The following is a 22,947-nucleotide window of genomic DNA, read 5'->3' as shown; positions in this document are numbered from 1 at the left end:
CACACACAATGAGAAACCGAAATAATATTTAAATACCCGCTGAATTAAATATCATTTGTCAAACTTTTTTTCCCGAGCAAATGGTGATACGTTCAAGCCAGCAGGGCTTTTGCAAGTAGCTTAACACTAGCAGAAGAACTGACCTAAATTTACAACCTAAATTCTATTATTTAATTCTATAAATGCGACCGTAAATTATTCGTTGTACTTCCTGTAATGAATTTGGGTGTTGATGTTGGATGTTTTAACCAATCAGATGTCATCTTCCATGCGCTGACTTGTCAATTCAGACAGGCTGCGGCCAGGCACCGTCATCAAACCGGAATAGGCAGGATGGATTTCAAAATAAAACTATGCGCTGTCAAGGCAGCAAGTACAGCGTATATTTGAAATGAAAAGCGAAAGCCCTCTCATAGTCTGGAGTCTGGCCTTGGTTTTTAATTGGACTCGACAGTGCCGTCCCACTTAGGAACGGGAGTGTTTCCTCAACCACTCGAATTTAGAGTTTGCCTCACGGGGCATAAATCATCAGCATTTTCCCTCTTTGTGGAGATCAGACCAAAGTTCGTGCAGGATTCTGAAATATGCAGCAACCTGCTTTACATTCGAGTAGATTAAATTTTGAAAAACACATGCATGATGTATTTTGATGATTTTAATTTCTGGTCATACGTTTACATAAATATGTAATAAATGATAAATTACATAATAAATTTCTTGATGGCAGCGCATTCAAGACACCCCGTTCATTAGTGTGACTACAGCATCAGCCTTCTCAGTTCTTGTGTACGGTGTACTACACAATTTGCAGATTACTCCATTGCGAGACAAATAAAGGTTTTTCTTCTTCCACAATTTAATACAGCACTTATCAGTTGCGGTTTAACATCGTTTGCAGCAGGCATAGATGAATAGTGCATTTTAAAAGGAGCACCCACAAAATCATCATCGTGTAAAGGGTATTTAATGAGCATTAAGGCACACCAGACACCACACATTGATGAAATTTGATCACAAGTTAAGACAGTGCAGTATTTTGCATGGCTGGTCAGTGCAGGGTGGTGGTGCTTTGAAGGAGGTACTCTATTTAGGGTGGATTTTTTTTTTTTCTGAAGGGGACACGGCTTGAAATTTTACATCATGACATTCAAACCATGCATTTGAAGCCAACAGTGGATCACGAATCCTCACGGCTACATTTTACGGATCTATCGAATATATAAGTCAGATTTGGAAGGGGCCACCGGCTTATACATGTGTTGACAAATGACAAGTTTCAGTTTTACTGTTAGACCACTAATCAATACGCTACTCATCCAGGTCATGATAATGAGTTTAGCATTAACGGTACCCGTTTTCCCATCAGCTGCTACATGATATCAAACATGGACGACATGCAGTTTCCATTCAGCGGGCCGAAAATGAGATTAAGGAACAAAGCACACATGCTTATAACAACTATAGAAGTCAATATAAAGTTCTAAGAAATAATCGACATTGCACAGGCACAGGGACGAACACCCTGATTGAGGAAAAGTCCACTTTGGTGTCATGTATTGCATCTCACGCACATCTGGTAGGCTAGATTTGCAGAGGAAATTATTTTCAAAAGGCACCGCATACAAGAGTCATTATTATGTTATTATCAGAAAGCTTGTGCATTTTATGGTAGAACCTTTCAAAGTCTGCTTTTGGCTCTCAACTTGTTCAGCGAACACTTGGGTGTGATAATATTTGGTTTCTAGGTCAATCATTTCCATACAAACCACACTTGAATGACTCAGTGACAGTTTTGACAATCTGGGTGGCACTTTTGACGGTTGACATTGCAGCGACATCCTCCAGTGGTGTCGCCAGGACCCTTGAAAACAAACGGTGACATACAATTGTTTCAAACATGTTGGTGTTTTATTAGTGCCACAATCGTATGGCTGAAAATAAATACGTGAACATGGCTCTTGCACGCCATCGATCTGGTGGAACAAACCCACCTTTGGCCCCCAGCGTCGCCCTCTGGTGACCCAGCAGATTTCAGTGTGACAAACAGTGCAGCGCAGCCAATCACAGCCGTCCCTCTTTTGCACAATGATGCCGCACTGGGGACAGTGCATTGCCTCCCCGGATTGCACCAAGGTCTGTTATAGTGAAAAGCAAGATATGCGTTGGACGACGGATACATGCTTGCAATGCTGTGCATTATGCTCACTTGAAGTAGATCTGTTGTCCTCCGTGCGGCAGAGTCGTTAATCGCGCGGGCCGCGAGATCATCTTGGTATTGCTTACAGTTCTTTCCCTCATGAATAGCCTGAAGGAAGCCAGTGATTTGTTTTTTTTTGCATCGTTACATTTAATATGTTGGCCAGTGGCTGTCACTTTGCCAAAGTATTTTTTGATGTTGTGCAACACGTGTGCTAATTATTACCTTGCAAATGAGGCAGTTCTCCCTCGCGCATACGGGGCAGTGATACACATTGACCGTGTCCTCGTACACGCACCAGCCCGGGCAGTCTGCGGTGGCACAGTGGTAGCTTCCTTCGCATCGGGACTCCGCCACGGACAGACTTCTCTGCAGCCAACGTTGGTACTGCTCTGGTGTAACCAACTTCCGAGCGGGTTGAAGACAAACGTTAAAGAGAAGAGCAGCGGAGCACAGCTTCCAAAGTGTCCCGGGCTTACTCACGGCTCTGATCTCCCTCTCCTGCAAGGAGCACGTGCAGGCATACGTGTCATCTCTGTAGGGGCAGGACACTTCCGGCTCCTCGCTCAGCATAATGACGGAACGCAAGCAGTCTCTAGGCAAACATGCATAAAAATATCATGGTAGGTAATTTGGCCGAGCCTTGTGTTTTTTTAATGGGCTTGTTTTCAATTTGTTCAGCCTATTGATGGCTTGTTTCACCGATAAGTGACGACTCTTATTGCTGTAGGGGCAGAATTGTTGATACATGTCGTTGTAGTTGGTCTCGAAGATTGTGAAACTCTACCCAATAAGGCCAGTGAGTGTCTATGGAGTGCCTCCCCTGCTTAATATGCCATATTTCATAACACGTAAGACTTCCCTCGTCACTCTTCTTACTTGCAGAAGCAGTGGAGACATTCCCTGAGCATTGCGCCCTCTCCTGGCTTAAGTTCTACATAGCAGATTCTGCAGTCCAAAGGCTCCGGATTTGGTACCAAGTCCTGGCCGTCCATCCTCACCAGTTGGGCAAAATTCTGCTGCCGTTCCTCTTCTCTTGCCTGAGACAAGAAGGATTGCCATGAGCAGAGACCTTATTGCGCATTATTGGCATACATTTCACGTAGCAAGCTTGCGTATCTGCCTCCTGCCCGAAGACAGCCGGGATAGGCTGCGGCACGCCCGCGACCATTGTGAGGAGAAGCGAATCAGATAATGGATGAATAATGTAGCAATTGGAAGACAATTATTGCATTTAGGTCAACAATGAATCATTCAGACCTAATCAGGGAACTTTGAGAATCGGTAGTAGACTGCAGTAAGAGAAAAGGGGTGAATAATTTTGCACGCGCCCCAAAGCTCAAAAAGTTGAGGGTGGGGCTAATATTTTCACAAGGCACTGCTTCTAAATAATACATGTGTTTGCCTGGGAGTGCGTTCGTGTTTGGTAGTCCTGGGCCAGGTTATAGAGCAGAGAGTTGTTTTGAGTGCCCGCACCCCTCAGCTTCCCTCTTTTCTCCTTCTCCTTCAAGAAAAAAAAAGAGACAGAAGAGAAGAGAGTCAGCTTGAAGTATGTCGCCTTCCTGCCGATGCTCGTGTGTTCAACCCCAAATATACGAGAGGATCACTTGCATTCAAATGATATTTCTATGACATTCGCCAAATAGTCCAGATGTCTGGTCATTGTCAGGACAGCTCCTACATGTGGGTGTCTATTCCCATATAAAGAACGGTCTTCCTACCAGCTGGTACTGTCTGAGTGCAATCTTCTCCTCCTGGAGCCATCGGAGTTCCAGCGAGTCCGGTTGGTACTCGCCCGGGACGGCGTAGCTCTCAGGGCGGTTCGTGCTGCAAATCTCGCAGCCTGGCCGAGTCGGTTTGTTGATGTACGTGCAAGAAGGGCACGGCCAACCCTAAAGAAATACATCATCGCAACTTTTACTCTTTGTTTTGAGCTGTCAATTCACAGTATCTCCTCAAATCGAGGCCACCTCCGTTGCGTCTTTGAATTTTGAATTTGAATTCATTGAATGAATTTTTCCAGTGTTACCTGAGGGAAAGGCGTGTCTCGGATTAATTCTTTGTTTACTTGAGGCAACGTCGCATTGAAGGCCTTGACTTCTTGCTCACTGGCATTTCTTTTCTGGGACTCTTTTGCAGACAAACATGTAAAACGTCAGTACACGTGATTGGCGTGGTATGAGGGCCACAAAATCAGGAGTGTCACTCACCAGCGTTGCCGCTATTTAATCTAGCCGGCAATGTGTGACGCAATCTCTGTTCTTGAGATGCGATACTGTCATGAGAAGAGTGAGGGAGCAAAGCAGCAGATGGAAGAGAACTGTGAAGAAGTATGCTCTCCTGGTCCTGCTGGAGGTGTTGGCGGGTCAAGTGAGCGTGGGACGCTGACAACAAGTATAAAAAAGCCGTGTCACCATCTTGCCGAATGCCGTATGAGGCCAGGGAGCGCTGGTTAGTGCATAGGCACTGGCCAATCACCCACCGCTGCAGCAACGGGTGAAAGCCGTACTCCAGGAACATCTAAAAGGTGTCGGAAGGAAAACAATCACAACGGGGGCGGGTGAAAATAAGCTTGAAATCACAACGAGGGGGGAAAAAAAATGACAAGACGGCACACAAACCTGCTGTTTCAAAGCTGCGGTCGTGATCACAGGAGAAACTTTCATCGTGACGCAACATGATGAAGAAGAATCCTCGACGACAACAGTCAATCTGTTTGGAGAACAGGCAACATTTGAGAAACTCTGCCACTGTGGTAAATCGTGGCCACATAATCAGGTAGGCCAGCAAAACTGAGATGGGATGCAACGCAAGAGCTCCAAGTTGTATCTTCACAAAATGCCCTTTCGCACTGTCTGAGACTGGGGTTTGTGCAAGTTGTGCAAGTGCAGACAGAGAGGTAAAGATGGAACTGTCTGAAAGTTGTCAATGTAGTATGACGGTATGGCCGCCAGGTGGCAGCTATTTGTGATGAAACGTCATGAAGGTCCAGTTACTTTATGACAGCGTCTTATCCATGTTTTACATAAAGGCATTTTTAAATAAAGGGCTTTGCTGGGTGCGCCGTTTGTGGCACGCAACAATACATCACGCCTGCAACTTGAAAGGTCTGCTCTTCAGGCGTCTGGTGCGGTGGCAAGTACCAACCACTTCCGGGAACAAACAACCTACTTGATTTCGGTGTCTTCACATTGTCGTAGGGAGGGTTGGATCTTCAGCACGGCCTTTTGGCAGGAAAGCTTGGCAGCAAAGATGGACGCCGCATTCATGTCGCCGGCCTCGATGGCTCTGGTCAGCTCGATGCATGCGTCTTCTACAGATGTTTACACATACACGTGCACACGGACACACGCGCGGCCCACTTAAGGTGAAATAATGAATAAATAAATAAATAAAAACTCAACAAATGCATGATGAGGCTGTAGCCGGAGCTCCAATGGGGCAATGCATTCATGATTGAATGAGCACATCCATAATAAAGAGGTGATCAGTTACTTTCTAGATCTACAAGGTGAACCAATTGTGAAATAAGAGTGATGATATTTTATACTCACCTAACTGCTGCAAAGATGAGGTGTCCTGGAGTTGGACAAACTCTGCGTTATCATCTTTAGTGGCTGCTGCTGAATAAAAGAATTGTAAAAGTATAGAACAGTGGTCACCAACATGGTGCCCGCGGGCACCAGGTAGCCCGTGAAGACCACTTGAGTAGCCCGCCAGTGCCTGGACATTGTGATTTGCTAGTAGAAATTATGATTTAAAAATGCAAACATTGGCAGTACTGTGAGACATTTCGAAACACGATCAAAGTCTGACAATTTAAATCATCAAGTATTAAAAATAACCCATCCTCATATTATTGAAGGTATTTTGGACAAATATGTTATTTCAGACGTGTATCAATTTGGTAGCCCTTCACACAATCGGTACACATGAAGTTGCTCTCACCCTCAAAAATGTTGGTGACACCTGGTATAGAACAAACAAAATGAGAGTACCGGTAAGAATAATAATAGTCGCTGACCTCTGTGCGCTTCCCTCAGTGATGTCGTCATGACAGTGGCCCACTGCTGAGCCTCCTGCTCACAACGGAAGTTGAAGCTGATACGATCGTGCGGAGGCGCCGACAGACTCAGCTCGTGACATTTTGGCGTTTTCACCTCATAGTTCACAGATCTCAAATCATACTTGGAAATCGTCTGGAGGAGGAGAGAATAACGAACAGTAAGACGATGATGATGTTTGATCCAAGACGGTACCATGTTGCTCTCCCATAGCACAACAGTCTTATCTGAAAAATAAATATTGGAATGTGTCAGGAAGTTTCGGTTTCTGTTCAAGGAGCGCCGCCACACCCAAACATGCCTTGATTTGTACTCTTTTGGGGAATTGTGGTTTCATATGCCTCTTACAATCAGAGATCAAGAATTTAGCTCACGAATCAATTTCAACTTAATATTGCGTGGCACTACATTTCCATACTTATAGTACAGCTAGCCGTTTAGTCTGCCCCTTTCTCGGAATCAGGAGTTAACTGGCAATATATAAGAGGGAATTATGAAAAGATAAGCTTTTACGCACCAGGGCTTCAGACACTTACGAGGCTCTAATAGAACCAAAGACGGAAAACTGTTTTGGTGACGTAATTAAACGGCCCTCAAGTGTATCCCGAGCAAACATGCAATACAATCAATGGGTATGAAGCACGAGCATTTAAAGACGCTTTGGAGTCCAAAAGAAACGTGTTCTTGCTGACCATAATGAATAAAGTGGGGCGGGAGGGGAAGGGGGTTTCCAAGCCAAACCAAACGCCACGGCTTAAACGTGCAGCCCCACCGTGATGCCTGGTAGCGAACTCACCGCGCAACGGCCATCGCCGCTGCACTCTTGCAGTGACAGATGGAATTCCCCGGACTTATTCAAGTCCATACTGAGCTGCAGAAGAAGAGACTCCTCGCCTGATCTCGGAAGACGCAGCGGTCGAATAGCAGAATGGCACAACGACACCCGAACAGACATAAGGACAATTTGACAGTTGGGTTCTGCTTGCGACGCTCCATGCTCGACGGGCGAAGGAAACGCGCGCCGTTCCGTCGCGACACTGGCGCTCCAAACGCCCGAACTCAGTGACATGGTGTCCGGCGACGCATTGAGAAAACGGACACGGTTTTGCTCTGCTTCGAACGCTGTTGCTCGGAGTAGCAACCTCTTGATCGCTCCTGACGTACTGTATCTGACTCCTCACCGACAACACAGGAAGTAACTGCGTGGGCTGTCAAATGTCAGGTCCGGGACCTCGAAACGGTCTCCTCGTTTGCTATATGCCGTAGCTCCTATTGCAACACAAAGACGGTTGGATCCCATGCAGAGGAGATCACAAAATATAAAATCATTTCTTCAGAAGCGACTTTTATTCCGACTGAACCCGTCAGCCACTTCTGCTTCGTCTTCTTCGGCTTGTTTACAGGCGAGACATAGCAAAGAGTGTACACCGCCGCTTATTGGAGTGGTGTGAAACTACACTTTAACCCTCCTGTTGTGTTGCGTGTCGTTGCGAAAATCTCGAATAAATGAATGAAGAATAATTGAATGTTGGTGCAAATTTGCTACCTGATATTGGGGTGGCATGGACAAGGAGAAAATGAAATTAAATGCACTAACATGGATGAAAGTAAAGAACATTTAACTGCGGTCTGTCATGTGTTGGACATCACTTTGGAGTTAATGTTTGAGGTTTGTGGGCTCTACGTGCATCGAGAGAAATAATGTGGCCCTCTCTCCTTGAGAGCTCTCACCCCAATTTTTTTCTCACATCACCTTGAAAGATGTTCGCTCATAAACCTTTGTGATATGGAGATGATTACCTCAAAAGACATGTCATTTACTGTCCTTGTCTTATTTCAAATACAATGGAGGCTGACGAGGCTCAACGGTGAAACGAAGAATGATTTTAAGTGTGTACATCAAACTCACCACAGGAGGGCAGCAAAGTTTACATAAAAGTTAGGGCATGTTACGTTTCTCATCGAAGATTTTGAATTAATGATTGGCCACTGCAGAAATTATTTCCTTGATTTCAATATTTATACAGAAACGTTTCTGAAATTATTTCTAAATTGGTGTTCTTCAGACTCCATGATTCGTGTCGCATTTGAACCCACAATTTTTTGGCTCTAGTCGGGGATGCCATAGGCAGCTGGATCACTCTTGATGGCTTTTTGACACCTCCAAAGAAGAACAATGAGTGGATATAATACTTTCATTTTTCTTAAAAATCTGAGCGAATGCTCTGATAAAGTCAAGATAAAGTCCCCATTGATGACTTACTTGAAGCATTTTTTTCCTAGGTAAGAGGATGATCCAAACAGAGTAAACCAAGCCCACGCCATGTTTCGGCTCCAATTTACGAGGCAATTAACAAAATATACCGTAGCAGGTACAGGGAATGAGCTAGAGAACGCAGGTTTGGCCGGCCAAGTTGTGAATTACTCACCGAGGCTGGTCCTTCTCAATCAATAGCACATTTCTCAATGGCTTGAAGCAGCACAGTGGGAGGATGCTCGGGTACCAAGCAAGTTGTGACATTCTAATTCGGAACTTCCGAAAGAATCAATTTTTAGAGTTGATATCCCCCCTACCCCCCACCCCCAAAGTGGGGCCGGGGGAGACCTGCGATGTAAAGATCTCACATGGAAGCAGTCATCCATTATGTGGTCTCATGCTGTGACTTGCCCAGGTCTCATCTGTGGTGCCATTCACTGAGGTGATTGCAAAGTCATTCAGTCAAGAGCTGATGACACAATCTTGTTTTTGAAGAGGCAAACCAGACACGGAGCTGGCACAAGGACAACGATTCTTTATCATGAACCAGTGTCGTTTTTGGTCTCCTTATGTTAAAAAAATCTTTCCTGCTTTTAAAGTTAAGTGAGGAAATGTTAAAGATTGATGTCATAGCAGTATTGTCATATTTTTTGGCAACATGCATGGTGAAGGATGAAATATTTTAGCCCTTCACTTGACACAAAAGGTGTTGCTCAAATCAGAAGCCACTAATTGTGTACTGCCTTGCCCCTGGGAATCAAAAACATTGATGGAAGGTCCATGAAAAAGCCACCCACCACAGTTATGGATCACAGTCTGACTGATGCACTTGAGGTGCTGGGTTTCCCCCACGTTGATCAATTTAACGTTGTCTTCATGTCATCGACTTGCTGATGGACACCTCTGCTGCGTGACAGACGGCAGGACGACTCAAAACGAGCACGTCTATTTGCAAAGGGCTTCCGGGAGTGGGAAGGTAAGGGCGCGGGGTGGGGGGGGGATGCGTCCTCTGCGCGCGTGTGTGTGTTTATTCATCATCCAAAGGGCACATGAGAAGCACAGATATATAAGATGCAGCACACCTGCTTGGCTCGAACAACTACAGACCTCGCCAGCTGACCTTAGCCTCTTACCAAAGTTCAGGGTAAGCTTATTATTGCATTTTTAATGTACACGGCATTTCAAAACATTTAACCCAAAAAATATATATACGTGTTTTTTTTTAATCATTATGATGTTATATACTTGGCATTGTAGAGAATTTCACCTCATTCCTCTTCATTTCTATCATATTTTATAATTCATGTACTGTTTTAGTCAATGTTGTAGATAATATCCACACCTTTGGTTTAAAAAGTACTTCTTGAATTTTTGTCATTTTCGCAATTATTTTTAACGCTATCACAAAATCAATTTGATAACCAATTTTAGTCTGGATCTGCGTAAGATTTGCCACGATGGCAAATGTGTATGAATTCAGGTTTAGCGGTGAAAATCTCAGCTCACATCTTCAAACTGTCTCATGTCTGTCATTTTTTTTCAACAGGTAAGCGGATGTATCAAGTTTGACTCACTATTTGTGAGCCACTCAGTCTCTATTTGAAACTGTGTGTTTACAAGTGGAGAGAAGTGCATGATTTAGTCAGTGGACCTTCCCACCTGAGCATGTGAGGTGTGTGTAAGGTTACTAACCAGCACTTTCTTATGCCGACTCCTCAGCATGTTGCCCGGGAGAGTGACCGATGTCCAGGCGAGGAGTGGGCTGTCTGCACCCCTGGCTCTTTTCCTCGTCGTCCTGCTCATCCTGTTCTCCTCCTGCAGCCTCAGCAGCGCACACAGCACCACGGTGGAGCACGACTTCCACATTGTGCACAACGTTGACAACAGAAGTAAGTCAGAGTTGAATCTCATGGGCTTATATAAAATGTAGTTGTTAAATAGAAAATTGAGTTTATTTATGTATTTCTACATATTCTAGTGACATACTAAAAGCAGTTTGTAATCAAACAAAAAAAATCATATTTGAGTACGGTGATCAGTGAGCGTCTATTATTATGGCTGTTCAAAGAAGATGTTAATGGATTTTCAGACTTTTTTTTTTTATTTCACACTGCTGTATGTGTGACGTCTCACCTGTAAATTCTGATCTCCAATGTATCATCTAAAAAGACAGAAGCGATGCACCTGTTTGTCATCCAGGTCCAGAGATCGACCCCTTCTGGTACGTGGGCCGCGGCGTGAGACCCATCGGGCGCTTCGGGAAGCGACACAGCAGCGTTGCGGCAGCGGGCGATGTGGGGATGCAGCCTGTTGTCAGGATGTTGGAGCTCCTCATGAACAGTCTCCGGAACAAGGAGAACCTGGACAAGGTGCTGCATGGAGAGGATGGGGACTGGTTACCATGACAACATGCATCTCTCCCCTCACATCGACCAACAAACTGAGGTTGTGCTTGATACAACACTCTTGTTTCGTGTTCCTCCCCGGTGATTGTTAATAAAAATCAACCTGCAAATATGTGTTGTGTACATATGGAAATGCAGTTTATATTGAATTAATAAATGTGAACTTCACAGCGTTCAGGCTCGACTTGTGGATGCAACACACCACACATCCAGAGAGTGCTTCAGCTTGCAAATTTAATTTCATTCCCAATACATCTTTCTCCAGGTGTATTATTTATCGAGACTTTTTTTTTTTTGGCATGATCGTATTTTCCCCCAAATGTCAAATGGACTGCTACAAACGACAGCACATAAAGTGAATGTGGCACTGCGCACAGTAAACGTCAAACTCGTTGGTCACACCGGCTTTAAACAGGAACCCAATTCCATTATTATCGCAGGACACAGTTCCATTAATTCCCGTGTGAATTCACGAGCGCCATACGACAATGAATGTTGATTGGGCCATGTACACATAGTCTTGATCATATCCATTTTTTTCCCATATACATACTGTATATATTAAATTCTGAGATGACATTTTTACAAAAATACAGGACACCAAAGATTGGACCGTTTTAGCTGTGCTTCTCATGACATTTGTACATCACGAACATGCTTTTATATACTGTATCAACACTCCAAGAGAGACAAACAATTACAGGACCAATGTGCTCCCCCCATGGAAAAAAAAACATGTGAAGGTTGTAAGAAAGTATCTCTCACAGAAGGAGGTGGAGCAAGTGCACATGGGATTGCTCATTTAGTTTTTTTCATTTGCACCATGCAAGTCAGGAAATCAACCCTGCACTCCTGCGGATTGCCTATGGATATTCTGCGGGGACAAAATCAAAACATGACAGCAGTATTCTCACATTTAATAAGAATCATGTTAGCCTCATCTCCTCGTCATCAGAATTTTCAAAGCAGACGGACGGACACAGAAAGCAACCCGAGTCGTGTCTCACAGGAACCACTCGGGATAAAATAAAGCTTTGTCATTTGTGATCATTCGCATAAAAATGTTCTAAGTACAAAAATAAATTGCTTGTCACAAAAAAAACTGTGGTTTCCTGACGCTGACAAAACCAGCCCGTTAAAATCTTGTATGTGGCACCGAGGTCTGGACAGGAAGAGCTCTGTTGCTCAAACAATAGGTTGTTCATTTGGAGAGTAAGAGAGAAAAAGGAGAAGAGAAGAAGAGAATACTGCACCCAAGGGGGCGGCTCGTGCTTCGCTTTCACTTTAAAGCTGAAACGTTGATGTTGGATTCATTCACATGATCGTGTTGATGTGTGCCTTCAAAAATCAATTCTCATTTGAATCTTGTGTGTTGCGGCGGCCGCTTGAGTGTTGTTGAATAAGACTTTCATTTGCATTCTCGTCCAAAGTTAGATGAGGAAATGTAGCCGTCACATGAATAGACACTCGGCAACAAGAAGAAAGAATGGATGGTTTTAAAAACATATCGAAAACCAGAATGATGGCTCAATAATGCGCTAATTGTCAGAGGCGGCATCGATGCTAAGCTTGTCAGTTGCTGGCTCGAGCTCTTGTCCAAAGTTCAAAAAGAGAGCAGAAAAGTATCAAAACAACAAAAACTCAGCCACCGGTCAATTTTTGCGGAATGGCAATCTTGTGCCAGACGGCTGTTAACTCAGAAAAGTTCAACCTCCAACTTGGAAAAGTGTATTCGAAAGACAATCAACTATATGTTGGTCTCGGTGCCGCCGAACAGTGTTGAAGTGAATGGAGGAGCACCATTCAGATGGGGGAATGGGGGGGGGGGTCAATCAACCGCAAATTTTCACTACTTGTGGCAGGACACAGTTCTATATCTTTTCCTAATAGTGAGGAACCACAAAAAATAAGATGTCAAATATATTTATCGACATTTATTGTTGATACTTGGGAGTGTTGGGGTCATTCGTCTGACAAAATTGCTTCGACGTCCAACTTGGTCAACTCCAAATGAGACATGTCTTAAATCCCAGCAGTCCCAAATGAGCGTCAAACGACAACCGTCCTCCTGAATGGGAATTAACATCTGGTATGGATAAGCGTCTCATAATCAATAGCCTATGACTTCATTGGACATCCTAATCATGGTCGATATTCAAGTCTTACAATTTGTACACAGATTGGTTTTGGAGGGGTTTTAAGGCAGAGACTGTCCACTCATCTTTGCTCTACGTATCCCGTCAATGGCGTGAAAGGGCTGAGGGCTTTATGGGCCGCAACGGGGCAGGTGGAGGCGGACGCTGGGTCAAGGCACTGCATGAGTGGAGGGAGGTGGGGGTGGGGGGCGAGGGGACAAGGAGGGGCCCTTGTCCACAGGGCTCTGGTGTGTGGCCCTGAGGGACTTGTGCTGCTGCTCCTCATCCACATTGTGGCCGAAAGACTTCCATCGATTGGCTCGGCCTCCATCTTATCTGAATTTTAGAAGGCAATAACAGAACAAAAAGGGAAAACATTCAAACGGTAATTCAAAACAAGACATCGTTCCCTCCTGCCAAACAGAGGTGATCAATCTAAAATCAGTGATGCGAATAAGATGTCTTGGTGGTCTGTGCTTGTTTCGTGCAACCCCCCCCCAAAAAGAAGAAAAAAAAATCTGAATCAGAGCTGAAAATGAGTTGATGCTGGTTATTCAAAAAAACAAAATGGGGGAAGAAAACCCATTCAATGTTATTAAAAGGAAACGGCGACTTGTTGGGTGATAGAACAGCTTTGGCCTCTTGTTGTGCAAGTTTCCATTTGGATGCTTTGAATCTAATGGAGCTTTTCAGCTAATTAGTCCACTGGCCAGCAGATGTATTCATTTTTACTTTCATTCAGCAAGCAAGCTTTTGTCTTTGCACAATGTGGGAAATGTATGAGTTGAAGCAAAAGTGAATAAAATGCCTCTCGCTCCCTGTCACACACTGACCGAAGATACACCCATGAACGAACACGCACACACCAGCAAGCACTTTAAGGAAGATTTCTCTCCCTCTTCCTCAAAAAAATTGAGGGAAGAAATTTCCATTTCTTTTTTTACATACTTTCAAAGGTTATGATTGACTGTACCAAAAATCTTGCGAGTTATTGATTCCTCATTTGAAAGACAGACAGAAAGAAAATAAGTGTAGGTTACCCTAAAACCTTTTATTTTAATCAATGAAATACTCCAACTGTAATGTAAAATCTAAAAAAAAAATGTTTGTGGAGTGTGTTAGGGCAGTGTTACCCCCCCCCCCCCCCAAAGTAATGCGCGTGTCAAGTAAAACCTGCTGGAACATGTTCAATGCTTTCTATTAGAATGCAAACCTTTATTTGGTATCTTTTAGCGGAGGGGCTGGCAGCTTCCTCCTCTGATGGCGCGACGCGTCCAGGGTTTGCGGCTGCATAGTCAGTAAAACAACAGACATGATCGACATGACTCTCCTGGACGTAGATAGCCATTTAACGGCGGCTATGCGGTTGGATACCTTTGCCGTTGGCTTGAACTTGGAGAAATGATTGCAAACGGTCACTTTCAACCCTGCGGTTTTAAGAGCCGATATCCTGGCCTCAATGTTGGATATCTACAAGTGGGAAGACAATGCGAGATAGTCGATGAACTTGTAAGCAAATGACTTTAGGCATCGGATGATGCAATTTAGGCAAATAAGGACTACTTATGACTCTCTGAAAGAAAAGTCAAGGTTGGAATGAGTTGTTTTCCATGGTTTCACCGAATTAATAGACAAACATCGCAATCACAGAATCGATCGTTGAAGTGTGGCCAAGGGTGTCCTGGTGCCAAGTGAACATGTTATTTGTTATGGACAATCTGGAATGAACCCTGATGAACACTTAGCAAGGTAGCAATTAGGATGCCCAAACTTGCTGGACGTCTTTCACCATGGACAAGAGGTCCGGTACCAGAGCCCAAGCTGTGTCGAGACAAGGCCGAGTTTATCTCGTCCCAGCACCTCAACCTCGCACGGCCCCTTCCCTACCAGAGTGGCGACATTCCATATCCCAAGAGCCAGCTTTTGTTGCTGGGATTCGGATTACCAAGGTCCTGGCCTTTGCTAGCCCCCCAGCTCTGTTTCTATTTGGTGTTGCTCCACCCGGTAAATGTGGTGAACAAGAAAAAACGCTGATAAGCAAACACGCTCAAGCTCCTCCAGTACCTGCATTTCAGATTGCTGGACCTGAGCAGCAGCAGTCGCCACTTGGTCTTCCAGGAATGCCAGTTCAGTGTCCGTGGTCTCACTACTGATATTGCGGGCACACTGCTCCAAGTCCCCCAGAGCCCCCTCCAGGCCATACACAGCACCAGCAGCCAGGTAAACCTTCAAGGTAAAAAAAAAAAACCAATTGAGGTCCTGTTAGGACTGGAAAAAATTGACCTTTAGCCATCGAGGGGAGACCAAGCGTTTAAAGTTACATTCTCCTCCATCTTGGTGAGCCTCTGGTCCAGTTTGTGAGTCTCAGAGCTGCTGGAGAAGGCGGTCGTGCTTTGAGGCTCCGAAGGCGTGGAGCCGTCCCCTCCTGCCTCGCTGATCAGCTCCTCGGTGGCGTTCAAAACCTTCAACACCTCTGTGGTGATGCTGCAGAGCGAGGCCGCAGAATACTTCTGCTTCACACACGCACGCACACAAAAAGGTTTTAGGATCAGCTCTACCAAGGAACGGCGGTCCATAAAAGCACTCCCTGATTCCATGACATCACAACCATTTTAAATGTATTGATAAAGTGCATCAATTCCCTATCAGTGTCATACTTGACAATGACGTCTATTTAAAAAAAAAAAAAAAAAAAGAACTGTGACTAATCAAAGTGACCCGACGATGCGGAAGGTGCTCTTGGGTAAACATCAACGTTTAGACGCTTTACAATGATGTCATGACTACGTTCTATGCAAGAACTTGTTTTTTGGGGGTGGAAATGGCTATCTGAGGCCAAACTCCACAAATGGAGTCAAAAATCAATCAACAAACTCTCAAATAGCTGCAAGACAATAAAAGGTACCATAGTCTGGGGGGTTCACATTTTCAAGATGCACAGTATTTCAATAAGTACACGATGCCCTGCTTGATGATGTTTCGATTGTGTCTGAGTGTTAAATATGCTCAGACATAGACAAACGCTGGCCATGAAAGGGAAGAGAGACGGATCTTTTCTCAATATGAAATGAATCCCTGGCTGAAGCTTTAATCAGTAGACGTATTGATCCCTCTCAGCACAGCAGCGATAACGTGACAAAAAAGGGCAGCGCTTGAGTTGCTATCCCACCTTACCTGGTTGTCAGACAGCACCGCCTGCTGGGCAGATGGCGTAACAGCAGACGCACTGGAGGCGCTCTTCCATTCGGACATCTCCTTGTCCAAATCTCGCCGATGCTGTCTCTTGTTTTTTCTTCGCTCTCCTCTCTTCTGCTCCTTCTCACATTGCGTCTCCTCCAAACTCCCCGCTCGCTTCTCGAGCCTCCTCTCCTTCACTCGGCATTCCCCACTCAACGGTGGACTTTCGATCGACCTCTCACCTCTCGTCATCTCTTGACCATTCAATCGAGGGGCCGGTTCGCCCGCTTTTGCTTTTAATTTGACGCTTGACCTCGTCTTTTCTCTTTCCGTGTCTTTCGGCTTTGCTCTGGCGCTTTCTTCCTCCATCTGTTTGTGCGGGGGCCACTCCTCATCCGACGAGCTGCGATCTCTGCTGTTGGTGCGGCTCCTGACCAGCTGACTGACCCTGGTCAGCAGTTCTTCCTCCAGAGGGCGGGCTGTGCCGGACACGGGTCCCGAGCACCCTCGGCGGGGCCCCGAAGGGCTGCTCGGGTCCACTGAATTCGGGGTGGCTTGGTCCAAGTCGTGGGATTCGGGTGTGATGGCATCTAATGGGAAGGCATCTGGTGCTGCTGTGCTCATGGGCACGGTGTCGGCGACGGGCTTGTCCTCGCTTAAGCCCCTTTTCAGGAGGTCATCCAGAAGAAAACCGCGACTGTCCTTCACACCCAAAACAGAACAGATTCATTCACAATCGAGGCCAACAAAGGAATTCAGTTGCCGGAACAGTTGACGCCGGACGTGATAGCGATGAAGAACATGGCAGAGGTACTCTGTTTGAATCGCAGCGCCGACCTTCCCGTGTGGCTTCTTCCCACATGCCCAAAACATGCACGTTAGGATAGTGCGATTTTAAAATGTAGTCCTCCGACGGTTCCCTTCGCCTTCTGACTGGACAACAGCATTTCTCAACATTGGTGCGCAATCTCCATTTGAATTTGGTACAATGTTACCTGAATCTGGCTCCCGGAGCGGTTGTCGTTGGATGAATCTCTCTTGCTTTTGCGTCGTCGCCGTGACCTTCTCACCTGCTCGTGCGGCCTTTCTTCGGCCTCGCTGCTGTCCGCCGTCACCTGCAAACGGAGATCGGGTGGGGTGTGTAACGTGTGTTTTCCAGACAGGATTTGGTAGGCGGACAGTTGCTGAAGAAGTGCAGCGCGCCATACAGAAATGCGCTTCTCGTATTCCGTTGATCTTTCTACGACTTAAATCATCATCCGAGTAGAATGCAATCAATCATCCTGTATAGGTATCCCTCATATCACATTCGGCAGCTTTCGCCAAAACACAATCTTTGCATTTCTACGCACCTTGGGGTTATAGTTCACATCGAGAGACCCTGAGAGAAGCGGATACGGGGAGAGGTTTTGGTGAAGGTGCTGCTGGTACAGCGGTACGTGGTAAGGGTGAAGGTGCGTGTCTGACGGTCCTTTCCTCCAAAGCAAGTTTTGAGGTGGTCGCCGAGGACACGAGGACCGCGCCGAGGATGCTTCCGAATCAGAATTGAGAGTCTCCGTGTTGGTGTACTGGCCAGAAGAAGGCGAGGTCACGGGCAGGTGCTGCGTATACGTCCACTCGGGGTCATGCTGCGAGTCGGTGTAGTAGGTCTCATCGGACAGCTTGCGGCGGAACTGCTGCAAGGCCGCGCCCCAGCTGCCTCCGTCGTCGTCCTCCTCGGAGTCAGAACCCATCTCGTCGTAGGCCGAGACAACGCCGGACTCCTTTTCCAAGACGCTGAACACCAGACTTTTCCTCTTGGTGAGCAGGCTGGGACGAGACATCTGAGAGCTGTGGAGAGCAATCCAGTTGCCGTCTGGACTTTGGAGGACCGATGATGCGCCTGGATCAATAGGGCAAAAGATGAAAATGTCGTTTCATCCACAACAAGCGCTTTGGGGAACCAACATCGGCAACCCAATGATTCAAATGGTCTTTTGAAAAAACCACCCCCTCTCTGGCCCCATTTCGTGACTTTACTGTCATTCGGCTTTTATTAATCATGACTTCTTCATTGTCACGGTGAGACAAAATTAGCCAGTCAGAGAGTGTCAAGACCAAAGGCTTGGTGGGATGCAAAACATCAACTTTACTGGAATTGTCCAGCCGGTCGACACTCTTCCAGGTAGGCAGGGATGCGGCCTTGGGCTCCCTCTTCAAAGAAGAGTATTCCTGTAGGCTGCCGCCCGTGCCAACGACCTCGTTCTGAGGAACTTTTTCAGGAGAGTCGTCACTGGTGAGGGAGAAGGCTGAGCGTGAGCGCTGAAAACACACACACACACACACAGGTAGAAATGCACATGAAGCTGGACTAGAATGGGACAGTATGGACGGCTGAACGTTACTGATTTCAGTCAGCACCAAATTATAAACCTTCTGCATCGCGTGCACCTGAATTGAGTTGATGCAATGAAATAGCAGTCAGAACATTATCACCTTAGCTGAGGTAACTAATCCACGAAAAAGTTCCATTTGAAACCAGTCGAGAAAAACTCAGTGAGGATAAAAATTCTCATCAGTAGGTGGAGCTAAAAGCAAGCCTATAATCCTGAGCAGAGAGATCACGGTGATCTCTGCAATGCTGAGATCACCATGATCTCAGCATTGCAGCAACCCTAACCCTAAACCCTAACCCTAACCCCTAAACCCTAACCCTAACCCTAACCCTAAACCCTAACCCTAACCCTTATTATTTGGGAGGCATCTGTTTCATCCCTGCAATGCTGAGATCACCATGATCTCAGCATTGCAGCAACCCTAACCCTAACCCTAACCCCTAAACCCTAACCCCTAAACCCTAACCCCTAACCCCTAAACCCTAACCCTAACCCTAACCCTAACCCCTAACCCTTATTATTTGGGAGGCATCTGTTTCATCTCTGCAATGCTGAGATCACCATGATCTCAGCATTGCAGCAACCCTAACCCTAACCCTAACCCCTAAACCCTAACCCCTAAACCCTAACCCCTAAACCCTAACCCTAACCCTAACCCTAACCCTAACCCCTAACCCTTATTATTTGGGAGGCATCTGTTTCATCTCTGCAATGCTGAGATTACCGTGAGCCGAGACCACAACACAAGGATCCATATTGCATATTTTTTCCCCGCAAGGGTGTCTAATTGAGCGTGTTTGAACTGACGCTGATAAAGCGCGGCTGTCCCGTGGCGGGCTGAGCTGCTGAGGAAGGATCCAAGCGCATTCCACGGGACTTTGATCACGGCACAGTAAAAACCGCGTGAAACGGAGCAGGGAGGCCCCCCCGGAGCGCAGCTTTGATGCTTTGCTCGAGCATGGGATAATGACAAATGTCACTGATGACAAAAAGTCCCCGCTGGCAAATTTGTGTGAATCCAAGTGTGATGAAGCCTGGGCCTGCTTATTTGGGAGGCATCTGTTTCATTGTTGCACCCACTCCTCAGTTTCCTGTTTTATTCTCAGGTGTAATGGGATTTTAAACATAATGCGTCATCGTCACCCGCAGCCCCGAACAGTCTCTCACAAGACCCTCCTCATTATTCATGATCCAGAAAGTAATACAAAAAGTCCTTTCTACTTTTTTTTTTTTTTGGCTTGGGCTGTTGGCTGTATGGCGTGTTTGTGTGCAGGTGTTGACTAACCGAGAGTGTGGAGGATGCTTTGAGGGGGTCCGAAGATCCTCGTGAAGACGGTTGAGCTTGCGAGGATGACACTTGATCACTGGTCTGAATCAAAGACTGAGGCTGAGGCCAGACAAAGTCATACTCTGTCTGCATCTCGGAGCGCTTTCTCCTCTGGATGATCTAGTGAACATCAGGCGGTAACAAAAACACGCCTTTCAAGTTTACGCCACAAGACTTGAAGGACATCAACTTTATTTAGAAGTGAGAAGCAGTGAAACACAATGTACCATGATAACTACAGCGAGACACCCAAAGGACCGACCGCCCATCACACAAACAAAAACTGAAAGAACCTGTGGTCTTTCTCTGTCAAACTGAATTTTAGGTATTAAATTTACATTCTACCGCGTGAACTTACACGTCAATGGAGATTGACAAACATTTGCCTCTACCTACTGGAGAGTGCCGAATTAATTAGCGGGAAAAAAAAAAAATCAAGCTATTCAAAATACCTTTTGGACAATGGTTGTAGCGAGTTCCTCTATGAGCTCTTCTTTGTGGTCCCGTAGATATCGAGCCTCATTCTGCTTCTCCTGCAATCGACATACGACTCATTAAGAACGCAAGCACAATTGAATGATCACAACATGCTGTGAAAAAATATATATAAAATAAAAATGATAAGACAATCATGTTCAGTTAGGTTTAATATGGTGAGAAACGCATTACCTGGCTAATACCTTGATTATTGTGGTGTTGAAATGCATTGTAGAATTATTCATACTGCTCTTAGATTGAATGTTATTTTATCGTAAAGCTATGCCTAATTTTATGTGTTTTTATACGAGAGAGAGAGACAGAGGGGAGGAAGCGGAGCGGCTGCCAAAAGATCTCACCAAACTGTCACTGAACTCTTCTGCCTTGGCAATGGCTTCCTCTATGGCTTCCTCAGCAACGCGCAAGGCGACCGTGAGCGTCTCAGCCATACTGTGTCCTGATGCCACACATATGAAGAACACTTACAGTCATCATCAGGGATGATCCATTTTCACTTCATTTGACCCAAAATCGGGATTTATTAAGTACAAATAAATGTTTGTTCATCCATCCATGCTGGCAACATAGTGACCAAAAAAAAAAGGAAGGGGGGGGGGGTGGATACAAGAGGCAGAAATCTCAATACAGCAGTGTCCTCACCTTCACTCTGTTTGTAGAAGACAGAGTCACTGCCACATATGCTGCCATCATTGTCATTGCCCAAACTTCCCTCGTGGACGCTGCTTTCTGAGTGAAAGAGACGAAGAGGCTGCGAGTCAAACCGAAAATCTGACACCCCGTCACAGCCATGCGTTCATATTGGAATCTGCAAATAACATATCCCGCCGCGCACCGCGCCACTAATCCCCGCGGCCCCTTGTGCTCTTGTCATGCGTACTCCTCATTTCATTGTTCTTATTTTGACAAAATCCCGAAGGCAACTCATCTGATAATACGATCTGCTTTCAAAAGAAATACTCCAACAGTCACTTGTACAATTCAGGACAGCTCTCTGAAGGAACACAGCTGACATACAGTATTTATATATATAAAGCTCGGAAATCTCAGATATTCGCGTGACCTAAATATGAATGTCGTGATTACAATTGATTGGAAAAATGGTTTGAATACTGTCAAGGACGTGACACTGCCTCTGACTTCATTCTCCAGGATAAACGGGCACGCAGATTCCGAAGCAAACAAACTAAATACTCCACGGTGAATGATGTGTTTACGATTGCACCTCACACTTTAAACCCGAATAAAAATTCCAGAGAAAACACAGCAGCCATAATTCCGAGTCATTCTTCCAAACCGAAAGCCACGCAAGAGTCCTCACTCGCGACTCGTCTTCCAGCTGGACCGTCTGCCGTTTCTCTTTGAGAGTCCAAATTCACTCGTGCGGTTTTGGTGTGATTGTGCCAGACCCGCTAAATGGCTTCTGCCATAGCAAACTGTCACCCGGCTTCGACGATGAGCCGAGCTTCGGCAACCCGCCGCTTTTCCTACAAGGCCGTGTTAACGTTGGATGAGAGCTCCGTTTTCCTATAAGTGTTCCTCTTCGGAAACTAAGCAGTCAGTGACATCGACTGCAATATGAATCTTCTGTTGATGTGACCAGCTGTCGCCAAGCCTTTTAAGGCTGACCAGCCGGTGGACGCATTCAAAGATTCTTAAGACAGACCCTCCTCAATCGTCTTTGCGGGGACGTGCGAGTGTGCTGACATTAGCATTCAGCTGTTCACTCTTTGCACCTTGATCTCTTCCGTAATGTATGCCGCGGCATCCCAATGGAGCGTGGCGCTTTCCGGAGAGAAGCCTTTAAACGACTGCAAAAGTTGTAATTTGCCTTTGAGGAACACTAAAGCAAATGATTACTGATGTTCAACCTCCACGCAGTGCGGCCACGTTACAACTTTACAAGGCTGCAAGTACGAACCGCTGCTTTAAATCAGTAGACGCATTGGATTACAATGACACAAATTAAATGGATTTATCGTTCAATCCAACAGAGAACATTTACAGTAAACAGTTGTGCAATATTAAGTACACACGATTTGGTGTACTGAGTCACTCATATTTGAACCGTCCTGCTATGTTCGTTTCTCGGGTAGAGCAAGAATGAACTTGGCTCAAATTGGACTCGGGGCATGTTATTTGTGCCTTGGTGATGAATACAATGATTGAATTGAAAAGAGAATAAAAAAAATAAATTGTAATCATTCTCTTTTTATTGACATTCCACCCAAAGTTGCCACTTTATTGGGTTGTGTTGTCAATGTGCCACTCCTGTGCCTTTAGGCAGCAATGGTGTTTCCAAAACACTTTGGCCATTGAGCATTACATAGAGATAGAGAAAACAAAAAGAAAATAAGACGGCACAGAAGTTCCGTCAGCGTTGAGATCAGCCAGAAGACGGGGGGATGGGGTGGGGCCGGGGAGGGGGTCCTTTCAATGACAATGGAGCATCTGGCAGCAAATGTCTTATTAACAACGCTGTCACAACAAGGGGCTGAACTGACAGGCTATCTTC

The 22,947-nt window shown here is 45.6% G+C and overlaps 3 protein-coding genes across 10 annotated transcripts in view; 1 reads left to right on the top strand and 2 right to left on the bottom strand.

Annotated features, from left to right (window-relative positions):
- Nucleotides 1–945: 945 nt before the first annotated feature.
- Nucleotides 946–7,681, bottom strand: shrprbck1r (sharpin and rbck1 related). Of its 6 annotated transcripts, none has more exons than XM_052053730.1 (15): nucleotides 7,058–7,681; nucleotides 6,222–6,396; nucleotides 5,752–5,820; nucleotides 5,369–5,510; nucleotides 4,819–4,909; nucleotides 4,408–4,717; nucleotides 4,227–4,327; nucleotides 3,919–4,089; nucleotides 3,603–3,701; nucleotides 3,077–3,237; nucleotides 2,681–2,792; nucleotides 2,423–2,602; nucleotides 2,207–2,305; nucleotides 1,992–2,135; nucleotides 946–1,861 (listed from the first exon to the last, which is right to left on the bottom strand). In XM_052053730.1, exons 1-15 carry the CDS (start codon nucleotides 7,328–7,330, stop codon nucleotides 1,781–1,783), a joined length of 2,208 nt encoding a protein of 735 aa, XP_051909690.1. In that variant the 5' UTR covers nucleotides 7,331–7,681; the 3' UTR covers nucleotides 946–1,780. The 6 variants fall into 6 exon arrangements, with proteins under 6 accessions (XP_051909690.1, XP_051909691.1, XP_051909695.1 ...); XM_052053731.1 differs by having other exon boundaries at nucleotides 5,752–5,817; XM_052053735.1 differs by having other exon boundaries at nucleotides 7,426–7,681.
- Nucleotides 7,682–9,235: 1,554 nt separating this feature from the next.
- prlh2 (prolactin releasing hormone 2) lies at nucleotides 9,236–11,096 on the top strand. Its single transcript, XM_052054457.1, has 2 exons — nucleotides 9,236–10,407; nucleotides 10,718–11,096. Exons 1-2 carry the CDS (start codon nucleotides 10,239–10,241, stop codon nucleotides 10,921–10,923), a joined length of 375 nt encoding a protein of 124 aa, XP_051910417.1. The 5' UTR covers nucleotides 9,236–10,238; the 3' UTR covers nucleotides 10,924–11,096.
- Nucleotides 11,097–11,824: 728 nt separating this feature from the next.
- The window catches only part of myripb (myosin VIIA and Rab interacting protein b), a 50,465-nt gene continuing 39,342 nt past the window's right edge, over nucleotides 11,825–22,947 (bottom strand). For 2 of the 3 annotated variants that reach the window (XM_052054433.1, XM_052054434.1), the window contains 13 exons: nucleotides 21,075–21,161; nucleotides 20,774–20,871; nucleotides 20,390–20,470; nucleotides 19,896–20,057; nucleotides 18,368–18,536; nucleotides 17,588–18,117; nucleotides 17,231–17,350; nucleotides 16,233–16,937; nucleotides 15,380–15,571; nucleotides 15,123–15,284; nucleotides 14,433–14,528; nucleotides 14,272–14,345; nucleotides 11,825–13,394 (listed from right to left, as the gene is read on the bottom strand). In XM_052054433.1, the coding sequence (XP_051910393.1) occupies nucleotides 14,274–14,345; nucleotides 14,433–14,528; nucleotides 15,123–15,284; nucleotides 15,380–15,571; nucleotides 16,233–16,937; nucleotides 17,231–17,350; nucleotides 17,588–18,117; nucleotides 18,368–18,536; nucleotides 19,896–20,057; nucleotides 20,390–20,470; nucleotides 20,774–20,871; nucleotides 21,075–21,161 (2,474 nt within the window). In that variant the 3' untranslated portion in view covers nucleotides 11,825–13,394; nucleotides 14,272–14,273. The remainder of the gene's footprint in view (nucleotides 13,395–14,271; nucleotides 14,346–14,432; nucleotides 14,529–15,122; nucleotides 15,285–15,379; nucleotides 15,572–16,232; nucleotides 16,938–17,230; nucleotides 17,351–17,587; nucleotides 18,118–18,367; nucleotides 18,537–19,895; nucleotides 20,058–20,389; nucleotides 20,471–20,773; nucleotides 20,872–21,074; nucleotides 21,162–22,947) is intronic. The other variant, XM_052054435.1, reaches the window with a different exon arrangement.

The sequence above is a fragment of the Hippocampus zosterae genome, chromosome 20 (genome assembly GCF_025434085.1).
Source record: "Hippocampus zosterae strain Florida chromosome 20, ASM2543408v3, whole genome shotgun sequence".
In the NCBI taxonomy this organism is placed as follows: domain Eukaryota; kingdom Metazoa; phylum Chordata; class Actinopteri; order Syngnathiformes; family Syngnathidae; genus Hippocampus; species Hippocampus zosterae.
The sequence above is the reverse complement of the archived record's forward strand: the minus strand, read 5'-3'. Positions and strand labels throughout refer to the sequence as shown.